Source organism: Dermacentor variabilis, chromosome 10 (genome assembly GCF_050947875.1).
Source record: "Dermacentor variabilis isolate Ectoservices chromosome 10, ASM5094787v1, whole genome shotgun sequence".
Lineage (NCBI taxonomy): Eukaryota > Metazoa > Arthropoda > Arachnida > Ixodida > Ixodidae > Dermacentor > Dermacentor variabilis.
Genome location: NC_134577.1, coordinates 20,270,614 through 20,292,511, shown reverse-complemented (window position 1 = coordinate 20,292,511; position 21,898 = coordinate 20,270,614). Strand labels below are relative to the sequence as shown.

The window sequence follows — 21,898 nt, the reverse complement described above, 5'->3', positions numbered from 1 at the left end:
ATGCTCCATACTCACAAATGTTCCTCGACGCTAATCTCCTTTTCAGCTGTACCTAAATTAAAGTAATCGCTGCTCTTCAGTAATGCTTCTCGCCAATCCACAAGTTTTTTTGTAACATAGCACTTCCAGGACCTGTTCGAAGACATTGGTGCGGAGGGGTGTTTTTGAAGCAACTCCTCACAACAGGAATTGCCGAGAAGTGTTGCCGAAGCATAGCTAAATTGGTCAGAGAAGTGCAGAGTCGAGGTTGTTTGTAAATCTAGGGAAGTAATAGCTTTCTTGTGACTAGCGAGCGAGAGTGTTCACTGCAGCTACACTTATCGAGTTCCCAATTTCCTGTGCATCATAGCCCTCAGCTGCACCACAACCCACTGGTGAGTTGCAAACCTTTGCAACTGTCTAGTGAGCCGATGCCACCAGATGTGCAGTCTGGAAAAAAAAATACATTTCGCCGCAGTTTTTGCATGCATGGTTTCTGCGCTGCAGGGAAGGCCTGTATATTTAAAGCCACACTAGAGAGGTAACTGCTATGATGACCCGCCAGTCTACCCAGGTTGCAGTGAACAATTTCGAAATGCCTGTAATGTTAGGCTGTGAGCATGCGACAGCTTGATGCACAGTTGAAGCAGTACAAAGTTTACTTTTCTAAAATAAAGAAAAGAAGCTTCCGTGTCTGTTCTTTTGTTTCTGTGCATGTGATAAGCAGAACACGAGTGCGCATGAAAGATGCTTACACGTCCAGGTGAATGAAGCTTATTTTCTAATGCAGTGAATGAAATGTGAATGAAAAGCTCAAAACTAAAATGTTTGTATAGCACAGAAAGTGTGCAGCTGGACGTTGTGTCCTTGAACATGCCAATGCAACAGTGGCAGAGATCTCCCCATTAACCGTATTTGTACTTTCTGAACATGACTAGACTTTGCAGAAATGCTAACGTGCACAACCAGTGACTTGGGCACTACACACAGCGAACCAGCATCAGTGTTGTGCCCGAGGTCTGAAAGGAAAAAAAAAAAAAAACGTTTTAAAGCATTGCAAAGGGGGGTACACACACAAGTTATATCTGGCATCACATACAAAAAGAAAAGCAGCTTTAGAAAAGTTTTTATTTCTCTCCATAAATATTGCATACACAATAACCGGGCAAATCACCCCATTCAGAAGCTAAATATCTCAAAAGCAATGTAAATATGTACAGATATGCATAAGCACTTTTCACCACTGCAAAGCCTTATGCTATCATTATGTCTAGATTAAGACCAGTCGCTTAAACAGAGAAGGGCATTGTGAGGCACAACGTACAGGCAAAATTGAAGCCTAACGTGAAAGAAATCCTTACGAGTGCAGAGACACATCATTCATTCAATTGCACTTTGGTAGAGAAAGCACTGCGTCTCAAAAGTACAAAAAACACTGGCAGTGGTTGCTGAAACCTCGTCTGCGGTTTCTAATACAAGAACACCAATGTAGATGAATTCTGCGCATAAAACAGAGGAATACATAGGGAACATGAGTGCTCTTCCCTATGTCTGCCTGCTTATGCACCATATTTTTCCGCATTATTTAAGATCAACTACCTCAGTTCACTATTCTTAAGAACGCTAAAGATCGTATACATAAAAGCAATGATTCAGCCTTCAGCGAATATAGACTGACGATATTCTCAGCAGCTTCTCGGATGACCCGGACTGCTTCGGGCAAATGTGTTGCCTGGACACGCAGAAAGATGCTATGTGCCCTCTCGCCAACTCTACGCAATGAAGCAAAAGCTAAGGCTCGTGTCAGCCAATTGGCTATGTGGGCAGCTGTGTGTTATAAGAAGTGAAGGAGGCCTTGCCCATTGGAGCCAATGATCCTTTCATAAAATGTTGCGTAGACAGTAGAGGAGTACTGGTTTAACAAAGACGCTGGGCTAGCTGGTTCATGGCATAAAGTTAAGTTCAAAGATAAGTGAGATGAATAAAGTCCTGGTTCTCTATTCTAGTTGGCTGTCGTGACCTGTAGCTTTCACTGCAATGCATGCAGTTAGCGAGATGCAGTACAGTAAGAACTGGTAACATTTTAAAAGCTATGCCTCACTTAAAATGGTTACATCACCAAAGATACTGTGTACAATTTAACAATGGAGTCTCGAGAATATGAAGACCAACAGGGCAAAGAAGGGGACAATGTGGGCGATGTTTTTTTGAAATGTTTGCACCAGGGTGGGGCTTGTTTTATTTGCCCACTGCTGTGCCATATAGTATTATTGCACAACTAAAGAAAGACAGCACCTGGAGTACTTTGTTGTGGATGTGAGAGATTCGAGTACTATAAGTGAAATCCTTTGCAAGTGAGCAATTTTCCACTCTTATAAAAAGACAAGGCCTTCAATGGCTGGGCAGGTTCAAACACATTATGGACATTTGCAATGACAGCCTGAGCTCCAGGCAGAAAAAGATTACCTCGCAAAATTGGGGGTACAGCCAACACAAGAATACTTTCACCCCATAGTGGTTTTACCGCTGCTTGACTAAACAGCAAGACTGAACTAGGAAAATTAAAAAGGCTGGGGTCATATTTACATGCTCTGGAAATGTCAGATGGGTAGCCACTGTGGCCGTATGAAAAGACACACACAAAAGTTGTAGAGGCTGCTTCTGCCCAGTGAAATGCTTTGCACAGTAGCGAGGGTTAAATGTTATGAAGGCAATTTCGTGCATGCGCATGACTGATGGCTCAACAAGTGCCCTTTGCATAGACCAACTGCTGCTGTGTCACACAATGTGCGGCACAAACCTCCTAAGGTAGTGAATATTTTAAATACCCGCAAGCATTGCTGGGAATAAGGCTCTTGGAGATAAGCCTCGTGTAGTAAGGCGGGCTGTGCGGGTGACAGACAAGGACACAGGTGACACGACATGTCCCGTGTCAACAGCTGTGACAAGGCTGCCAACACAGTAGAACATTCCCAAACCCATCACAACGTACTCTTTAACTTAAGAGTTCAAAAGAAGCTCCGCAAACTCAAGCATAAAATCAAACATCAGCATTCCTCTATGCTCCAATATGCTCTAAAACATATTCTCCGAGATATGTAAAGTGTTTAAAAGAAAATTCACCTTGCCTGTGCCATCATGGAAATGAGCTAATCTACTGTATTTACCCGACTGTAACACACCCTCAATTGTAATGTGGACTTTGATTTTCATACTTAAAGGAAAATGCAACACACCTGATTGTTCTCTCACCACATTTTTACGGTAAAAGAGGAATAGTGATTTGCTCTCCCTCGGAAAAATAAAAATGTGTTGCATTTCAGACACACGGGACCAGGCATCACTCAGAGGCGCCATCCAAGGCTTCCAGTTATGATGAACTTCTGGCGCTTGCACGAGCTTCTAGCAACCACAGTACCACAATGTTCAGCCTTCAAAAGTGGGAGCTGGTGTTTGGTCACTACCTACAGCAGCTTTCGTTTCCATCTTAATTCCAACTTTCATACCATATTTTAGTTAATTTCCCAGAAAACAAGTTCACGTTACAATTGAGCAAATGTGGTAGTTAGCTGGCACATCTACAAAAATTACCTTTGAATTGCAGCTATGTATCAGCCACTGCATTCTTAGGTTGTCAATGACTATAGGCACAGGTCGCCAATCAAGGCAATGGAATGTTGGTACACGCAAACACACACCACGTACAGAGAAGCAGCGGCGGTACTGCAACAAAATGGTGTAGTGGAAATAAAAAGAAGGATGGGGTAGGGAACTAAGAAGCTGCGCGATGACGTAGGTATGTAGTCTTCGAGCTGCAGGTCATCATGCCGAGCAGAAGGCGTGGGACGGGTGGGGGACCGAGCACTTGCAGTCGCTATGGTGTGTCGATTGCGGAAAGCGCTCATGCTTTTTTTTTTTTTCCTCTGCCTGTCCGGTTATGTCGAAGACACACAGGCTGATGACATTCTCACTCAAAGAATTCACTGCAAGCACAGAAAAACAAAAAGAAAAAGGCGCTATGGGGCAGGATGCAAAAAATTAAAAACGCGCAGTTGAATATGAGAGCCAGAAGCCTACTTTAATGCACATAACATGCAAATTTAAAAAATTAAAATGGAACAGATGCTGCTGTACAGTTTGCATGACATTAAAGAATACATGATAAGGGGGGGAACAATGAAACAGTATTTCTGCCTATCGTGTCGAGGTGACAACTTGTCTGAGTTTCTAGCAGTTCTTTTAGCACAATCAGCACATTTTTTTCTCCTGGCCAACTCTTAACGTTCCAATATAACATGAAAGAAAAATGAATGAATCCAAGCCAATTAGCTCAGCGTAGGTAAAAAGCATGGAGACAATTTCAAGAAATCTTGAACAGATTTCTTGAAGCGCCCTGTAATTTTGCCCATACGTATGAACTGGACAGTTCATTGCAATTCTTCCATGTCCCACAAAAGGCGCACACATGAAATGGACTTAGTACAGTAGAACCTTGTTGATACATTTAGGTGAAAAAAAAAAAAACATGAGAATAAACATACGAACCGGGAAAACATGTGACCTGAAATCACTAAAAAATCTGGCAGACTCGGCTGCAGTTGGCATTTATGTAATGCAAAGTGTTGCACAAATAGTCTCAGCACGAGCAGCCAGAGACGCACGTTGTTGTTTTTGCGGCTTCGGCAAGCTTATGTTTACACTCCTCGAATTTGGCCTGGGTGATGGGCGTCTTCAGGTGGCGTATTTTAGAATTTGATTTTAACAGCAAGTTTTGTCGTGTCCCCTCGGTGAGAATAGTTGTGGCACGAGATGCTGACACACGTCAAGCTGGCGGGTCCCAAGCAGCCCAAGCTGTGGTCCCAAGCTATGGCATTTTCTTATTGTGTAGCATTCTAAATGGTTACGAGAAACCGAAACGAAATTGAGCTGGTAGGCAATGGCATAATACGATGCTGTCGAAGCGAAACATGGTCCTGACTTCATGCCACCTGCAGCAGGGAATGGAGGCGCATTTGGGTTATCACCTATTACCAGTGCACAGCACGCTTCCAATGGCACTCCGTGAAACATAGGGGAAGATGCTTACCGCAATAGGTTTGACAGAAATAACTGTGAATGCTACGCGGAATGACGCTTCAAGACGTTTCTGACGCTTGAAGACGTTTGCTGGTGCTAGAAGGGCAAACTGAGTATGTGCCAACATTTTTATCTGAGGCAAGCGGGCGAATACTGCAGGCAAGCTACTGTGGTGGGCACCTACTGCTCTCGATCGTGCATGCCTCGTTCCTTTTCTTGTCTCGACAAGAGATCTAACGGTTGGAAAACGTAACATAAGATCGCAGCTTAGCGATGCACGGAATGTTGGTGCTGAAAGATTGTGTATTTAGGGAATGTATCAATGTTAATAAAGAAGAGTAACTGTATTTGGTCTCTTCTGTGTTCTCAATTGCAAGTATTGGTGCTGCGAAATCGTATGAGATGGGATCATATCAACGCAGTTCTACTGTATTATGTGATCATAGCTCCAGTAAAATGGCTTTTGGGACACAAAGTGCAAGTCGTCATGCACTTGCCTTCATGCAGCACTACAGCACCTAGAATAAGCATGCTAGCAGCACGGTGTTATGCAAGGCTAATGTGGCATGCTAACCGTACACATGCAAGTGACAATGATAACTTTGATAACACAATCCATGAGCAAATGCAAAAACAGCACATTCAGAGACATGGATACAAGCTGTCTGGCATCATGGCACTTTTGTTAACAACTGTACAGCCATTGTGGTCGAGTTTTACTGGATCTAGAGGATTTGAGGCTTGTTTAGTGACAAATTAAGTACTTTAAGGATACAGCAAATTTTTCAGCGGGTTTCCAATGTAGTGCATCATTCCATCTGCCCAACAAGCTGGTTCTAAGCAATGCCAGCAGTAATTATAGCTTGATGAAATGCACTACTTGAATAACCAGAACAACACAAAATAAAAGGAAAGAATGTGTTCATTGTTATTCTAGTAGCACACGTTAATCAACATGTGCAACCAAATAGGTATCAAACCCCTATCTAGTTACTCTCGGCACTTTCATTCTTATGACTCAAGCTATATACATCCTTTGCTGCTCATGTTCAAGGATGTGGACTGTTCTAAGTGAGAAAGATGCAACTGATTTTTTGCAGAATCTGAATGGCAATACCCTGGCCAAAAAAAGAAAGAAAGGAAGAACGATAAATAAATCCATTAAATTTAGGGCTACATGCCCAAGCTGAGAGGAAAGTCAAGCTCTTTGCTGGTAACTTGATCCAGAAGCCTCTTGACAGCTGTTGGGTGAACCTGTGTGAGTAAAAGACTGGCACGGAGTGAAAAACCTGTCTTTTCTTAGAAAACCTTGACCAACCCCAATGCAGTGAGCATGAGCAGCAAGGAATCAAAGGCGTAAAACAGTGCAAATAAGTACAGAACATGAGCTGGAAAAGTCGTGCCCCAGTTAAATGGTCTTCAAGCCACACAACTAGACACAACGAAGCCACTGAAAAAGACAGAGCGGTAGGCAATGGCAGAATACGATGCCGTCAGCGGTAATGCAACTGTCTAATTTCCGGAATGGGTTACTGGAGACTCTTACCTTGTCTGAACGCCAGGCAAATTGTGGCGCTTAGAAGTGGCCTGACGTTGCCTTGCCAGGAAAGACTGGCCGCCAGTCAGTTGGACGATGCGTTCCTCGGCTGACCTCTGCTGTGACTTTGCTCCCTGCAATACATAAGGCCGGTCACGAAATGTTGCAAGGAAAACATAAGGATTGTGCATGGATACTTCTCGTGCAGCTATTGTAGAGATTTGAATGCAGCCAATGTATTTATCTTTCTTTGTATACCTGGCTTTTCAGCAGAAGTGTTAGCACATCTCTCACCAACAAAACATGATGCACTGTATGGAACAGGCTGAATACAATGACATCTTTAACACGCTGAAAAAACTGTTTTATTTTACGGCAGTGTTTTTCACAACACCAATAAGCGAAGTTGAGTGTGCCATCTGATGCACAACCAGGGGCCGTATTCCAAAACTTTCGCCTTCCGCGAAAGTTTCGCTGCCGCGAAAGCCACATTCAATACACCAAGCGACTGCTTACCCGTGACGTCAGCATGCACTACCAACATGCGCTCTCGAACGCTTCACATCGGATGAGAGATCGCGCCCGGCGAGTGCAGAGCGGCTCGGGTGTGTTGTTTTCGAGTGTAGTGGCCGCAGTACGGGTTCTGCGCACTGACTATGTTTGGTTACGGCCTCTTTAGGTAAAATAAATTGAATAAGGAAGTGTGAAATGTTTTATTTTATATGAATCAACAAATATTGCCGCGAAACAACACGTGTAAGGCACCACCAAAAAGACTACTATAAAATACCACTTATCTTATCTCTACTATATACACTCCACCACCAACCGAACGCCAAGAGACGCCAAAAGACATGTTCATTTATTCAAGATATGTCGAGAGCACCCATCGACACCATGACGTTAAAATGACATAGGCCGGAACTACTAGATGGCACTGTTTATTTTCCGATTTTGCTGAAATCGCCAATCAGCGCGCACCATTGGCGGAGGCGTGGCCAGGGCGATAGTTTCGCGGAAGGCAAACGTTTCAGAATACAGGCCCAGTATTCCCAAAAATTTCCTTTTGTAAGTTCTGTATGCGACTGGTGATCATTGGTGCCATGATCACCACGTTATAGCTGGCAGTGGTGGCATGAGCCCGAATGCTGGCCAACAGGGAAGCACTCTTATGTAGGCAAGTTTTGTGAACATGGACTCTGATTGAAGGCCCTGATGTATTTATTACCCTCAAATGTAACCACACAGCCACAGGTTTTCAAGAGACCTTTTATTTAACTCCTGGAAGCAATCCTGATAAAATATATAGAATTTCCAATGTTCCAAATAACATCTATCATTATTAAGTATCATTAAACATGTCATGAATTACCAGTAAAGGCCCTTTCAGCCAATACTTACACTCCTGATCATGCAATCACGCATGGACTCTAATATTAGTGTGGGGACGCCGCAAGCTCTGGCAAAAGCAATAAAACACAAAAACATCAGCAAGGCCAGAACTATCTGGGTGCTGCTAACTTCTGCTGCTACAATGGCTCAGAAGGGATGACACCTGGTTTACGATGGTAGCAGAGCTGTTCAAGAAATCTTGAATATCACAGCACAGAGGACGACATGTTGTGGCCCAAAGCAATAAAGAGCTGAGAGTGATGATAATGGATATTGAGTGTGAATAAATTTCTTGTAAAAGTAAACTCTGCACGTTTCACCTAGTGTGACCTTTCTTTTAATTGTGAGAATCAGTTCCAGGATACATTTTTCTTGTTATAAAATTGGGTGTGCATTACATTTGGGTGCACATTGTTTCCTACTTTTGAACTCATAGCAACTGTGTGCAGATGAGATTAGAGAGCAGTTAAAATTGAATAAATATTGCCTCTTCTTTAATTTTGACCGGCAGGATAATCCGATCAATTCCGTCAGTTGTGTCAAGGTCAAGCTCATGAAAGTTGACTGCACATATAACAATACTGCCACAATAGTACAGCAGCACATTCCAAATGCCGACTACTGTGGCTGGCTTTGAAACTTACGCTCCATGGTCTTTGACCGAAAAATTGCACATTCGGCCTATCCCGACGACCCTGATAAGCCGACAATAGAGAAAAGGATAGAAAAAAAGAGAGAGAGAGAAAGGTTTTACTTTCTGGCTGATAGCTGCACAACAGTAAACAAGATGAGGCAGATGTTTCTCTACAACAAGAGCATTCCACACACAGTAATGCAGCCGGACATTGTAATGAATCGTCAATTAGCCCAGCATACAACACTGTAATTAACTGCTGTAACACAGCATTGCAGGCAAAACTGATTTGGTTCAGTAACAGATAAATGACTACTATCTGGATTCAAGAATGTATACACAGACTCTACAAATAAAACCTAAAAGAAACATCAATTAGTAACACTGCTCAAACAGAATACACTTGAACCACGTCATAACAAAGTCGCATCCAACACAAAGACCTTTGTTATATTCTATATTCATTATAAGCACACACGCCGTTATCGACCAAACAAACAAACAAGCAAAAAAGGCAAGCATATGTGACACTTCCCAAAGGCTAGCAAAGGATATTCTGTTAATGCTGATGACCTGTCAGCAGCTTGCTGTGCTGACACATGGCATGCGATCGCTAAATTGCAAACACTCTTTCCACTATTGTTAATATGCAGCCATGCAATTGGTCTGAACGCACAGGACCAGCATACTGGCTCACTGGCTACTGGCCTACCTCACTCATATCCAGAATATGCTGTTTCAAGTTGCTCATACTGAGTATTTTGACACTCTTGCTACTGGAACACGTACTTGGAGCTCCTGAGGAAATATTCGCTTTGCAGCGACCCAAATTGCCTCCCGATTTTGCATTTCTGGTTTCGTTATAGCAACAGAGTGCTCATTAAAAGAAAGAACGGCTAGCTAAATTATACATTTACTTTATTATGTACAATAATTCGTTATGCTGAAGTCAGACTAGTGATCGAATCCTTGTGTTCCTTTTAAACTTTCATGGCAAGAGTCCCTCGTCATTTTCTTTCTTCACAATCCCTGCTTTGTAATCAGGATAGGTCTCTTTCGAACTTCCTTAGACTTCAGTGTGCATGCACCCAAAGAAAATGTCACTGATGGAAATCTTAGCAGTGAAATGTGTTTCACTGTTGCGGTGACAAATGGCATCACCATTCCATCACAGCAAACTCACCATTCTTCTGAGTAGCATCGGCGCAGATGACGCACACTTTGACTCTATTTTGACGGTAACGAGCAATGCTTGCAGATGTGGTATCAAACAGAACCCATTGAAAAACACCACCTCTGAGTAAAATTTGAGTGACAATCAGCAAGCAGTTTAGGTCTGGGATTTATGCATACCTGGAACTCCTATTATGCAGCATTCGATATAGTTCATGAACATGGCCAGCGACTCACAAAGTTGTAGAAGGCAGTGCTGATGAGGCGCTCCTCCTTCTCCCACTGTGCCTTGAACATCTCCAGCTCCTGTTGCAGCTGGCTAATGTGCTTGGCCTTGTCCTGAAGCTGGTTACGCAGTGCAACCACCTCGGCGCTTGATGGTGATCGTGTGTCCAGCGTGCGGATTACCTGTGAATAAAGTTGAGATCCTGGGAAATGTAGTTGCTATTCAAGCCGTAATGATGTAAGCAAAAGAGAGAGAGAGAAACGATGCCAACCCTTTGCAAAACTTATCGTTATGAAAGCACATGACTAAAAGCTGCCTTGGTACAGAGACAATGACATTCATCCAAACTCAAAATACTAGGACTGAGTGCTTCAATAAAATGAAACTTATCGAATATGCCAGTGTAATATAGCAGCATGACATTTACCAAGGGCAGGGTAGAACAAGATATATCATGCACATTGCGAGATTTTTCTTTAGATCACTCATGTTCAAGAATGTGAAGAGTTTATGCTTTAAGTGCAAGCCACATGAAGCAATTATTTCCGATGCAGCATAGCTGTACCTATTTTGCTCCATGCAATGCCTACACCATAATCATGACTGAGTTGCAATCTGTGTTGAAGCTGCTAAAAGCAGCTAGCAACTACATAGAATACATTCCAGTTGTGACTAAAACGTGAATATTGCATGGCACTAAACATATATGTGGCAATGCAGTGCGGAAATTACGTCAGAAGTGTATTCTGTGTTATGGCTGCTATACATTACACGAAAGTACGCCGAGAGATAGGCCTGAAGCCATTTATAACAGCCCCACAAATGATCCACTAGTAACAGCTACCAGACTTTAGTTACGCTACGAGTTCAAGAGCCAACTTACTAAAATATACATAGAGATACAGCAAGCCATATTCCAAATCGTCGTGCCATTGCAAAAGAGCTACAGGCCAGACAGTTTGAAAAAGAGCCAAGAAAACAAGCATGTCTGGAGAGACTAAGAAAAACAAGCTCCTGGAAAAATGCTCAAGCATCCTTAAGGCATTTACCTTGATGCATAGGGTTTTCTACAAGAATTATTAGAAGGACATCTAGCAACCTGTGTTTACGAGAGGTTCAAGTACGGCAGTTCAGCCAGGGTGGAAATGATGGCTAGTACATGTTTTTTTTTTTTTTTTTGCCTAAACTTTGTTCTTTTTGCTTCCGACTTTGACTTGCAAGTTTACAATTTTCCACAAAATACTGCATTATAGATGTGACAATTCACAATGATTATGCATGTACTCTAAGTCTTAGTGGTTTCATGCATTTAGAAATATGTGACTCGTCAGAAGTTTAGAAAGGCAAAAAGGCACAATAGACAATGCCACAAGAACATGCCAAACGTACGAAGATTAGACAAATCTATGTATGAGGGACGTTCCGAAAGTAAGTTTCATCATTTATTTTCACGTGGAAGCTTTATTGCAAAAAAAGAAATAACACCATAGCATCATGAACTATACACCTAGCACTATTTGTCCACATAGTCACCACCGATACTGTGACATTTGTCGACGCGTACAATCAGTTTGAAGAAGCCACTCTGGTAAAACTCGGTGCCCTGCGATGCAAGGCCTGAGGCATGACCTTTTCAACGATCTGCAGGCATTCATGGATGATGGTCACACTAGTCCTATGTGCCCATTCATATGGGATAACAGCACACACTTCCACTGGCGACCATGCGGTCAGCACACATCTGTCTGCCATCTTTACTTATACTCGAATAACCTCAGGCACACCGGTCTGCTGCTACTCCCCCTCTTCTTGGGCGGTCTTTGCATCATTCCTCCTCCACTGACGCTCCTTGCTATGTTGAATCAGCAATGGGCATGGATTCCTATGGCAATTGTTTGTTTCACCAGGTGTACCATCCTCTCTTCCATAAAAATCACGAGACTTACTTTCGGAACATCCCTTGTACTAGCCACCATTATACCATGATAGCTGAACAATCACAGCACCACAGTTCCCTTCAGTAATTTTAGTAGGAATGTATGGCTTCACAGGCCTCCTTCCGTAAATGTTTTCAAGGGAGAGGATTAAAAAAAATAATAAAGACATAAAATCTATGTCCTGCACATGAGGGTTGTGCATCTGACTTGTTCAGTAACTCAGTTATACATTAGTGCAATTATTGTCTCCAACTGAAATAGGAGCAGAAGCACTGCACCTATCGTGAAGACTGTGCTGGCTACACACACTACTATTGGTTCACTGATTGCGGTGTCTGCTATTTATTTGCTTGGAAGTGCTTGCATGCCCCCTCCCCCGTTTTCTTTTTATGAGGGGAGTGAGAGCCGTTAATGCAAAATGCACCCTTATGACAAGCTCCACTCGCAATTTTGGGGCAGCTATAGACATAAGATTGTATCAAGTACTGGGACAAAATGAAAAGGTTTCTGGTAAATTTTTAAGCCATGACACAGTGATCACAACTCTCTTTCTGCCCATTATAAGCAAACACATCAACAGCCAAAAGAACATGAATGCACATTGCTATAATGAAGAATGGCACACATTTCCCCCTCTACCAACATTAGCACACATTGGGTGAGATGGTGCAAGTTTTACAACATGTTAGCTTCAGTGCAGCAAAGACAAGAACAATAAAAATACAGTGCATCAAATTGCTGACGTCTCTGTCTTTGCCTATGTTGCTCTGAAACATGTTTCACATGTTAACTCCACAATCACTATCATGCATTGCCATAAATTCACTACGTACGTTCTTGGCCTTTTCAAGGTACTTCTGATATCGCTCTTCCATGACCCTCGTCTCTTCCGCTTTCTTCTCAAGCTGCTCTGTCAACTCGGACTGGCTCTCGCCTGTGGAGAGAACCATATTTGGTTTTTTAAAGCTGCTCGCAAGTTGGTACAAACATTAAGTTATATTTAAAGATTGGCAGTCTCGCACAAAAAATGAAGCATTGAAAGTGATATCAAGGTTTAGCATTGTGCTGCAGCTCCTCGGACGGCATTCAAAAATATGTGATAGCAACATGTTGGTGCAACACGGCATGCAAGGCAACAATGCCCTGGCAGGTACCAGGTGTCTCACAACACTGGCCTTTCTAGAAGATGACTGCCAGCGGCGCTCATCATCGCACCAGTGCCTCATCGTCCCCTCTGGTAGCTACCAGGCATCTCGCAACACTGGCATGACGAGCGCCAGCAGCTGCGTTGCAGGCATCACACATTGATGGTGCATGAGATGAAACCGAAAGAAAAAGAAACGCCGGCATTTGTAGTTAGAAGTTTACTGTCGGCTCTCTTCAGACTACCGTGAGCACCGCTGTGTGGTACACACACAGCTTCCCAGCAGGAATGCTACCGTTTGTGCGCACAAAACTCATGGCAGCAGCAAAGGGCAAAGCGCTACCCTACCTCCACCGCCAAGCTGATTGAGCAGAGTGCGACGGTACGTCCATTTGGCTTCGTTGTTTTTGCAGCCGAACGCATTGCACATTTCTACCATCTCTGGAGACATTATAAACCTCTACGCACAGGCCACACATGCACTGTCGATACTGTGACAGCATGAAAGCATGCCGACAATGCAACCACGCCTCGAGTGTCCACATCATTGCTGTGGCAAGAAAGCTTCACAGAAGAGTGAATCATGGTAACAACAAAGTGCTCTCTCACACAAACTCAAAGTGCCAGAGAACTAAATTCGTAGTGCAACACGCAAGTCAACAAATGCCAATCCGGAAGCCCGCCCTACTGATCATTCTCACGGTAACTCAGCAATTTCATTGCCGCACGCTTCACTCCAGTCAGAGTTTTTCATCAAAATTATCAGAAACAGACCTGGCACTAAAATCATTCAGCTACCATGGCAATGATGCTTAGTGCACAGATTTGTCTAATCTTTGTACTTGTGACTTCAGATGTTCATGTGGCTTTATTATGCTTTGTTCCTAAACTTCCAAACAATCATAGATTTTTAAAAGGACACTAAAGTGAAAAATGATTTATTCTGCATCAGTAAATTACTGTTCTACAACACCAAAAACACCACTCTTACAACGATAAGATGTTTGGTAACCCAGAAAAAGCATAAGAATGAAATACGGGAAGCAACGCCTACTTAAGTTCCCGCACCTGGGGGCTGTGACATCTTGGATTTTGATGGCATCTTCTAGGGCCTACTAATTATATATAGCAGTACAGATTGACAACATTGTGTTCTAAAGGAACCAAATATTAAACATGGCAAGTTACGAGAACCTTTATTCAGCCAACGCAGCCCAAATGCGAAAACATGCTTTGGAATCCCTGAGGTCACGCTGACGTACCGGCGCTGGGGTTTCGGTACGAAATTCAAATACTGATACTTGGACCTTTATTTTCTCATCTAATAATCAAACTATCTTTTATTTAAATGACTGCCTGCAAGGTTCTCAAACAATGCTTCATTAGTCTAAACTGAATTATTGTTTCGCTTTAGTGTCCCTCAAGTACATTAAGCATCTGGGCACATGTATAATCATAGTGAATTATTGCTAGGGCTAAACATTGGAACTTGGGGCTGGAAATTAGATGTTTTAACTCAATTAATAGGCACTTTTTATTTTATTAATTAATCGATTAAATAGGTTTGTGCATTTACATAAATAAAAAAAATCAAAGCCGTTGATTTGTTACGATACATACACTTATAAGAAAAAAACATGCTATACAAATTGACAGTTGCCTTTATTGTTGATTGAACGACATTCTGCTCAAATGGACGTTCACGCACGTCAAACTCAAACGCAATCACAGGTTCAGCTGCAGAGGCAAAGAAAAAGAAAACGACACAGCCCCCAATGTTAAAAAGTCAAACAAGGCAGCGTCTGTTTTCGTTCTACGCCATGCCTCTCGTCTTGTTCAAGCACCAAAAGAAAGTAAGATGCCAATGGCTATCTCCCCTTTTTCTTGCTAAGAAATACTGCTGCACAACATGTGATACAAAATGGCATAGGAAAACGAGAAGTTTTGACATAGTTTTGCCACAAGTGCAGCGCGCCATGTGTGGGCGCAGTCAAAACTCGTTCCCAATATCTTCCCGCTGAGAAAAAGAAATTAGAGGCATCAATGCTGGCGCTTGCCAAATTTTGGTAATGTGAGCTCAACTGATTAATCCTTTTCAGGAACATTAGCTGCAATTAACTTTTAATTGACTATTTGGCAGGTTACTCAATTAATTGTTCAGCCCTAATAATTGCATTTACAATGTTACATTTTGTCGAAAATTATCACTCTGCAAAGTCACAAAGTAGTTTTAGGCCAGAAGGGCAAAGTTAAGCAAATCAATGTATTACTACCCATCAGTCTCATGTTGGCTGGACTGCAACACTTGCAGCCCCCATAGATGGTAGCACCAGACATTCCTGTAGTAATTTTTGTAGGAATGCTACGACTCCAGTAAGCTTGCATGAGACTCTACCGACTGAAAAGGGGAAGGGGAGGCCTGCACTCACAGGACTCGGCTAGGCGTGTCGCCATGGCCTCGAGGCTGGCCTCACGCTCGCGCAGCTGGCCCTCCAGCTCCTTGCAGCGGCGCTGTGCCAGGGCTAGCTGCTGTCGTGCCTCGGCCCCCTCGTGCGCTGATGCTGCCTCCCGGCTGTCCTCCAACTGGCTCTCCAGCTCCAGGTTGCGCTGGCTCAGAAGTCTGCACAGCAACCCCGGTGGACCATCAACAACGGCACTGGAGTTCACTCATGGAGTTAGAATGCCAAGAACGTCGGGTGATAAAGCAAGGGATGTCTCAGGCTGAAGCAAACATTTCGAGAAGGGCACTTGTCTTCAGCAATGTGTTGCTGATACCATGATGAACCCTACCCACACATACTGTGCAGAGGAAAGCGTATGTCGTCTTGAAAAAGCCAAGTACATTGTCGAAACGATGGCTCCTGCTTTTACCTTGTTCTCCTGCCTTTCCCGTGTATTCCCTTGAGAAGAAACTTGTCTTCCAAGCAGCACGAGACTTGTCCCCAACGCAATTTGACAGAGAGATTTGCCTTCAAGCAAGATTTTTTTTGCTGGGCTAGTTGGTGCATAGACGTGATGGAAAGTAGCACAAAAACTTAGGAAAAAAGAAACGATTGAACAGAGCGTTATGAAGTGCTCTGACGTGTCATTCCTTTTTCCTCATTTTTTTGGCTACTTTCCATAAGATTTGCATTCGTCAAGGCAAAAACTGCTAAGAAGCTGTTCACCAGTCTACCCTTCACACCCCATTGTCTCATCACACTCCCTCTGCCTCCAGATGCTAGATACAAGAGTATGACACTGTATCCTGTTCTAACATTACATGTTTTCTCTATTTAAACAGTTGCTAAGCAGGCAAAGCAACTGCTACGCAGTTGTTACCCTGTCTGAGACAAGTCCACTAGTGAAAACATTGGCTCCAGCCCTCGACAACCCTTGTTAAGCCAATGTTGATCACTTAAACTGTCCAGCTGTCTGCAGCACTGTGCCTTACTAGGGTGCCTAACAGTAAGATAGCTTGCCAACAGTGACTGCAATTTGCTACAGAATCTCTCTGCACAAACAAGCATGCAAACAATGAAGTTGCAGTAATTCCTGAAAACATGTCCCACAGGAGCACACTACATAGCAGCAGTTCGGGGAGTTTAGTACGTTGCCATTTTCAAACTCTCTGATTTCTCCAGGTTTTCCTTGAGTTATATCATGAAACTTCTGGGCCATCTACGACAGTAGAGTTTCAGGCATAAGCTAAATTTGGTGCTTCATAGCTTGCCACGTTACTATGGCAGTCTATCATTTTCAGCAACAATTACTAGTAAACTGTAATTCAGTTGGAGCACACTAATGTGTTTCACGACCTTCCAACCATTTGGCAAGGCCCACACTCTCAAAACTAGCAAAAGACACCACTATTTGAGTAGCTTTCTTCTGGCATACAAATAGCTTTGTCACAAACATTACAGTGACTAATCTCCATTATTCAAAGCAACCAGAACTAAAATTCCCAGTTTTCTTCCATTAAGTGCTCCACAAGTGACAAATTAGCTGAAAATACCAGGTTTTTTCCTGATGGTAGACACCTTAAGTTCAGTCATGCAAAGAGCACCTTTGTAACCAATGTCAGAAAATCGTGGGCATTGCGAACAACCCACCTGACTTCCGTTTCCAGGTCGTTCTGGCGTGACTGTGCATCTTCAAGCATGGTCTTCAGCAAGGTCACTTGCTGGCCCTCACTCGAGCTCCATTCCAACTTCAGCATTTTGTTTTCATGCTGAAGCCTGATGAGTTTCTCCCTACAACCATGCAAAATGCAATCTTGTTTCATATGCACACACACAGACAAAAAAAAAAAGAGCGGACGTACAGCCAACCACAGAAGTATACAGAGCACACGGGGCCTATTCCGCAAGTGTCCACCTAGTGGACTGTCCATTTCGTCTCCTGCTAAAGTGCTGATTGGCTGGGCTAGGATAAACACGAGAGCGAGACAGGTACCCTCAGCCAGTGACTTGCTCACACGTACAGCTCCAGTCAATCACTGACGGCCAAAACAGAAAGTACACTAGATGGACACTAGGCACACTAGCAGAATAATCCCTGAAGTCACGAAAAAATAAATTTCATGGCACTTGTCTACTCGGCTAGGAATAGAGGTTAGAAATATGATTGTATGAAGACGTATCCACTAAATCTTTTTTATTCGTGGATAGACAATGTTTGTTACAATTTTCGCCCTCGCATTTTGTGCTTTCGGATTTGTGCTCCGTAAACCCTTGAAGTGGAGATACAAGGTGACCCACTCCAAGGAGGAATAACTCATCTGTATTCAAAGTCTGACAGGACCATCAATTTGGAATGAAAGCTGGAGAATAACTTACTGTTAATTATGTGCCACCATTATGCATCATATCTGCCACATATTTTTTCCCACAGAGTATAAGAAATGTTGAGATTACATCCAGCTGAATATTATGTGTTCCCCTTAAAAGTAGGCAACCTCATACGTTAAACTGTTATATGAGTTTACTTTCTTGTACATGTCAGCAACCGGGACAAAGAATTGTTTTGGTCATGCTGGTGTAATCTCCTTAAACATTCCTTATGCAGCCCTCAAAGAGGTCCTGAAACACTTTTGAACATTAAAGGAAAATGTTGGTGACTGCAAGGCTCCTGTGAGCGTGCAAGCCAAATGTTATCGCACTTCATGCAACAGGGAATTTACAATCTCGCGTCATAAGCAGTACAAGATTGCTTGCACTCTCCTTCAGTGTTTGTCAGCAGTTATGTCTCAAGCAGCCAAGCAGTCAACCAACTGGTATTGGCGAATCATGTGATTGCAAGAACCTTCTCAATAATACTATAATTGCTAACTTTGAGTTAAATAAATGAAAAGTACACATGTCCATGACATAAAAAAGACCCAAAAGTATGTAATCCTTGTACTTCCGGTCTACACATGATGGTAGCACGTAGCTGTGTCTGCTGTGCATGGCCTCCATGATGTGCTACACAGTGTAGATACCGAGGCTACCAATGGGTGCTGTGACAAGAGCTCTTGCCAGCGAGACGCTTTGTAACTGCGTGCTTTGCCTGGTCTCTATAACTGACATAGCTCTAAGTGCCTGAATGCCAATCTCACATCGAGATAACGCTGCGCACACTGTAGCATTGTAAAAAACAAAAACAAAAAAAAACATATTAAAATGCCCAACTTTTGAATGGGGCCTTGCCCCTTTGCCGTTCCCCCTGTGTAGCTTCCAGTGTGCTAGTGGAGACAAAAGGAGAGATCACATCAGTGTTATAACTACTGCTACCTCCATTTATACTTGGAGGATTCTAAAACGTTTTGTGGCAGAAGATTCATGAGGCGATGTTCTTTAATAGTGAGGCCTTTGAATGGGTTAGTTATAAAAGTTTTTCAGGTCCCCCTTAAAGTAAGACAGCCTATAGAGATACACAAACATGAGTACATCCCTCTATGATGAAAAGTGCAACCCACATAAAGTGCAATAGCAGCAGTGGCACAAAACACAAACAAGCGAATGCCACAGAAAATGAGTGTGGAATGCCGAGATGCACATGCAAGCCCAGTAGTGCACCTATCAATGCATCGAAAGGACAAATCACATTGCCAAATCACACCGAGAGTCTGTCAAAAAGTCATGCACACTGCATACTTACGTCGCCATCTTCGTATAGCTGAAAAGCAAGCATCTGTACATAAAATGGTATGCAAGGTGATGTGTAAATAAGCCTTGGATATCTATGTTATTTCAACCCTTCACTGAGTGCCTTAAGCCATAGAGTTTCCTACAAAAATTACTGGAAGGAACTCCGCCGCTAGTGTCTACAGGAGCCGAGAGTATGGAAGTTCAGCCAGAATGGGAATAATGCCGAGTGCATGTATTTGCCTTAACTTCTTTTTCTGAACTCAAAAGGTGTTGTGGCTCAGCAAATTGATCACTTACAACAAAATATTTCTATATAAACACAATGATTGCACATGTGAACAGAAACTGATTGCCTTCATGTGTTTAACAGATATCACGAGGGTTGATCCAGAAATAAGGTTCCCATCAATTTTAGAAACAGACAACATTGTTTATTCTCATAGAAATTTACATAATCAGAAAGATGAAACTTTGCTCTATTTTTTCTACATAATCCCCATCTTTTTCTACGCATTTTTGTAGACGGTGCTCCAATTTCTGTATCCCCATGTCGTAAAACCCCGCTGCCAACCTGTTGAGGAAGCGTTGCACCTCTTCTTTGGCTTCATCGTCGCTCTGGAAACATTGGCCACTCAAATGTTCCTTTAACTTGGGGAACAAGTGATAATCACTAGGCACGAGGTCTGGACTGTATGGTGAGTGGGGCATGACAGTCCACCCAAAGTTTGTCAGAAGTTCTTGGGTTTGACGGGAGACGTGACGTCGGGCATTGTTGTGAAGCAGTGTTACACTGGCTGCCAGTCGTCCTCGCCGGCGGTTGTGGATAGCTCGCCTGAGTTTTCTTAGTGTTGCACAATAACTGTCAGAGTTGATTGTTGTCCCACGTTACACGAAATCGATCAGCAGTATCCCCTTGCGATGCCCAAAAAACACTGGCCATGACTTTGCCAGCAGAAGGAGTTTGTTTGAACTTCTTTGCAACTGGTGACTCTGGGCGGTGCCACTGTTAGCATTTTGTTTCATTTCGAGAGTGAAATGAAACACCTGCATTTTGTCTCCTGTAGCAATGTAGTCCGACAATGCTTCCTTATCTTCTTCACACTTTTGAAGAAACTGGCGAGCACAGTCAAGGCGTTTCTCCTTGTGGTCTGATGTCAATAGCCACGGTACCCATCGAGCAAAACACTTGTGGTACCCCAATTTTTCAGTCGAAGCTTTTTCCACTGTATCGAAAAAACTCCCAGGAACCTGAGCAACAAGTTCACGGACGGTGACCTTCCTGTTTTGAAGCACTTTGCGTTGGACCATCTCGATAACCACCTCCGAAACTGATGGTCTTCTACACCGTTCTTCATCGTGGACTTCCTTCTGACCGGCACTAAACTCCCTGCACCACTTTCGGATGTGTTGAACGGATATACACTTGTCGCCATACACCTATGTCAACTGACGATGAATATACGAGTCTTTTTGGCGTGCAAAAAGCGAATTACGGAAAGAATCTCACACTTGGTGGGATCAACAATGGGAACCTCCATATCAGACGACTGCTGAGCCAAAAATTAGCGGCGCAGTGAAGCGCAGCCAGAGGGAATTGAGGGTGGGGGAACAGCCGCGCAGCAGTGTAGCCGGATTTCGCCTCGGACCTTCCTATGCGGCTGGAGTTCTTTGGAAATCTTATTTCTGGATCAACCATCGTATTTCATTAAAATTTAGAAATACAGTAGACTTTCATTATATCCGAATCCAGTTAATTCGATTTTTTGGTTAAGTTAACCCTGACCAAAAGTCCCGGGTGATGATCATGCATTTCTATGGGCTCAATTTTTCCTTATTTTGATCCTAAAATATGCCTTTGCCAGATAATTCGAACTTTACCAGTCAGCATTCACCTGCACGACTCCTATGGCAACCTCAATAGCAACCCCTTTTATGGCAGCATGACTCGGCAGAGCTTTGATGACAGTGAATGTGTTGAATAGCACATGTCAAAAAAATTTTCTATTGAAAACACCTATTTTCAGCATGGCTTAGAAAGATTTTCAAGCCCTAACGGTAGCTCACAATGTTCGATTAGGGTACATGCCCGATTCTAACGAGCACCTTTTGTTGTCCAGGAACATTAAACCGAAAACCATGTTTTTAACATTTGCATGTTTTACTGCATAAATATATTGCAACAAAGCCAACTTTAGGAAATTGGCCACAGTTTCATTTCATTTCATTTTTATTCCTTAAAGACCCCGTAACGGCGTATTACATAAGGGGGACACATATGCAACACATATTCGGCCCTTGCTCATTTTTCTTGGTAAAAAATTGGGCGCGCATTAGAATTTTACCTTGTTTAGGAGCTTGAATGTAATTTCTACGTTATTTTTCTACTGTGGACACGTAAAAAGTGGGATTAAGTGCATTTAATCCTGAGGTTTGTTATGATCAGGCGAACACTGCCGCCAAATGATTCAATGGAGTGCTTTGGTGTTTTTTCTGCATCTTGTTTAATTCGACTCACCGGATAATTCAATCAAGTTTGTCGGCCCCATCTGGGTGAAATTAATGGAAGTTGACTGCATAAAGCATAAAAGGTAACTCCACAAGAACATCTGAGGCCACAAGCGCAAAGATTAGACGTATCCATGTACTAAAACCCTTCCTTCCCTTGGCAGCTGAATGATCACTGTGTCAGA

General features: G+C 43.0%; 1 protein-coding gene across 3 annotated transcripts in view; it reads right to left on the bottom strand.

Moving 5' to 3' along the window:
- Window positions 1–173: 173 nt before the first annotated feature.
- LOC142560082 (protein Hook homolog 3-like) overlaps window positions 174–21,898 on the bottom strand; it is a 41,566-nt gene continuing 19,841 nt past the window's right edge. Inside the window, exons 17-23 of one of the 3 annotated variants that reach the window (XM_075671880.1) lie at window positions 19,219–19,236; window positions 17,190–17,330; window positions 15,528–15,718; window positions 12,788–12,888; window positions 10,029–10,199; window positions 6,602–6,726; window positions 174–998 (exon numbers count right to left, since the gene is read on the bottom strand). In XM_075671880.1, coding sequence (XP_075527995.1) covers window positions 980–998; window positions 6,602–6,726; window positions 10,029–10,199; window positions 12,788–12,888; window positions 15,528–15,718; window positions 17,190–17,330; window positions 19,219–19,236 — 766 coding nt within the window. In that variant the 3' untranslated portion in view covers window positions 174–979. Of the gene's footprint in view, window positions 999–1,513; window positions 3,963–6,601; window positions 6,727–10,028; window positions 10,200–12,787; window positions 12,889–15,527; window positions 15,719–17,189; window positions 17,331–19,218; window positions 19,237–21,898 lie in introns of those variants that run through there. The other 2 variants (XM_075671881.1, XM_075671882.1) reach the window with 2 other exon arrangements.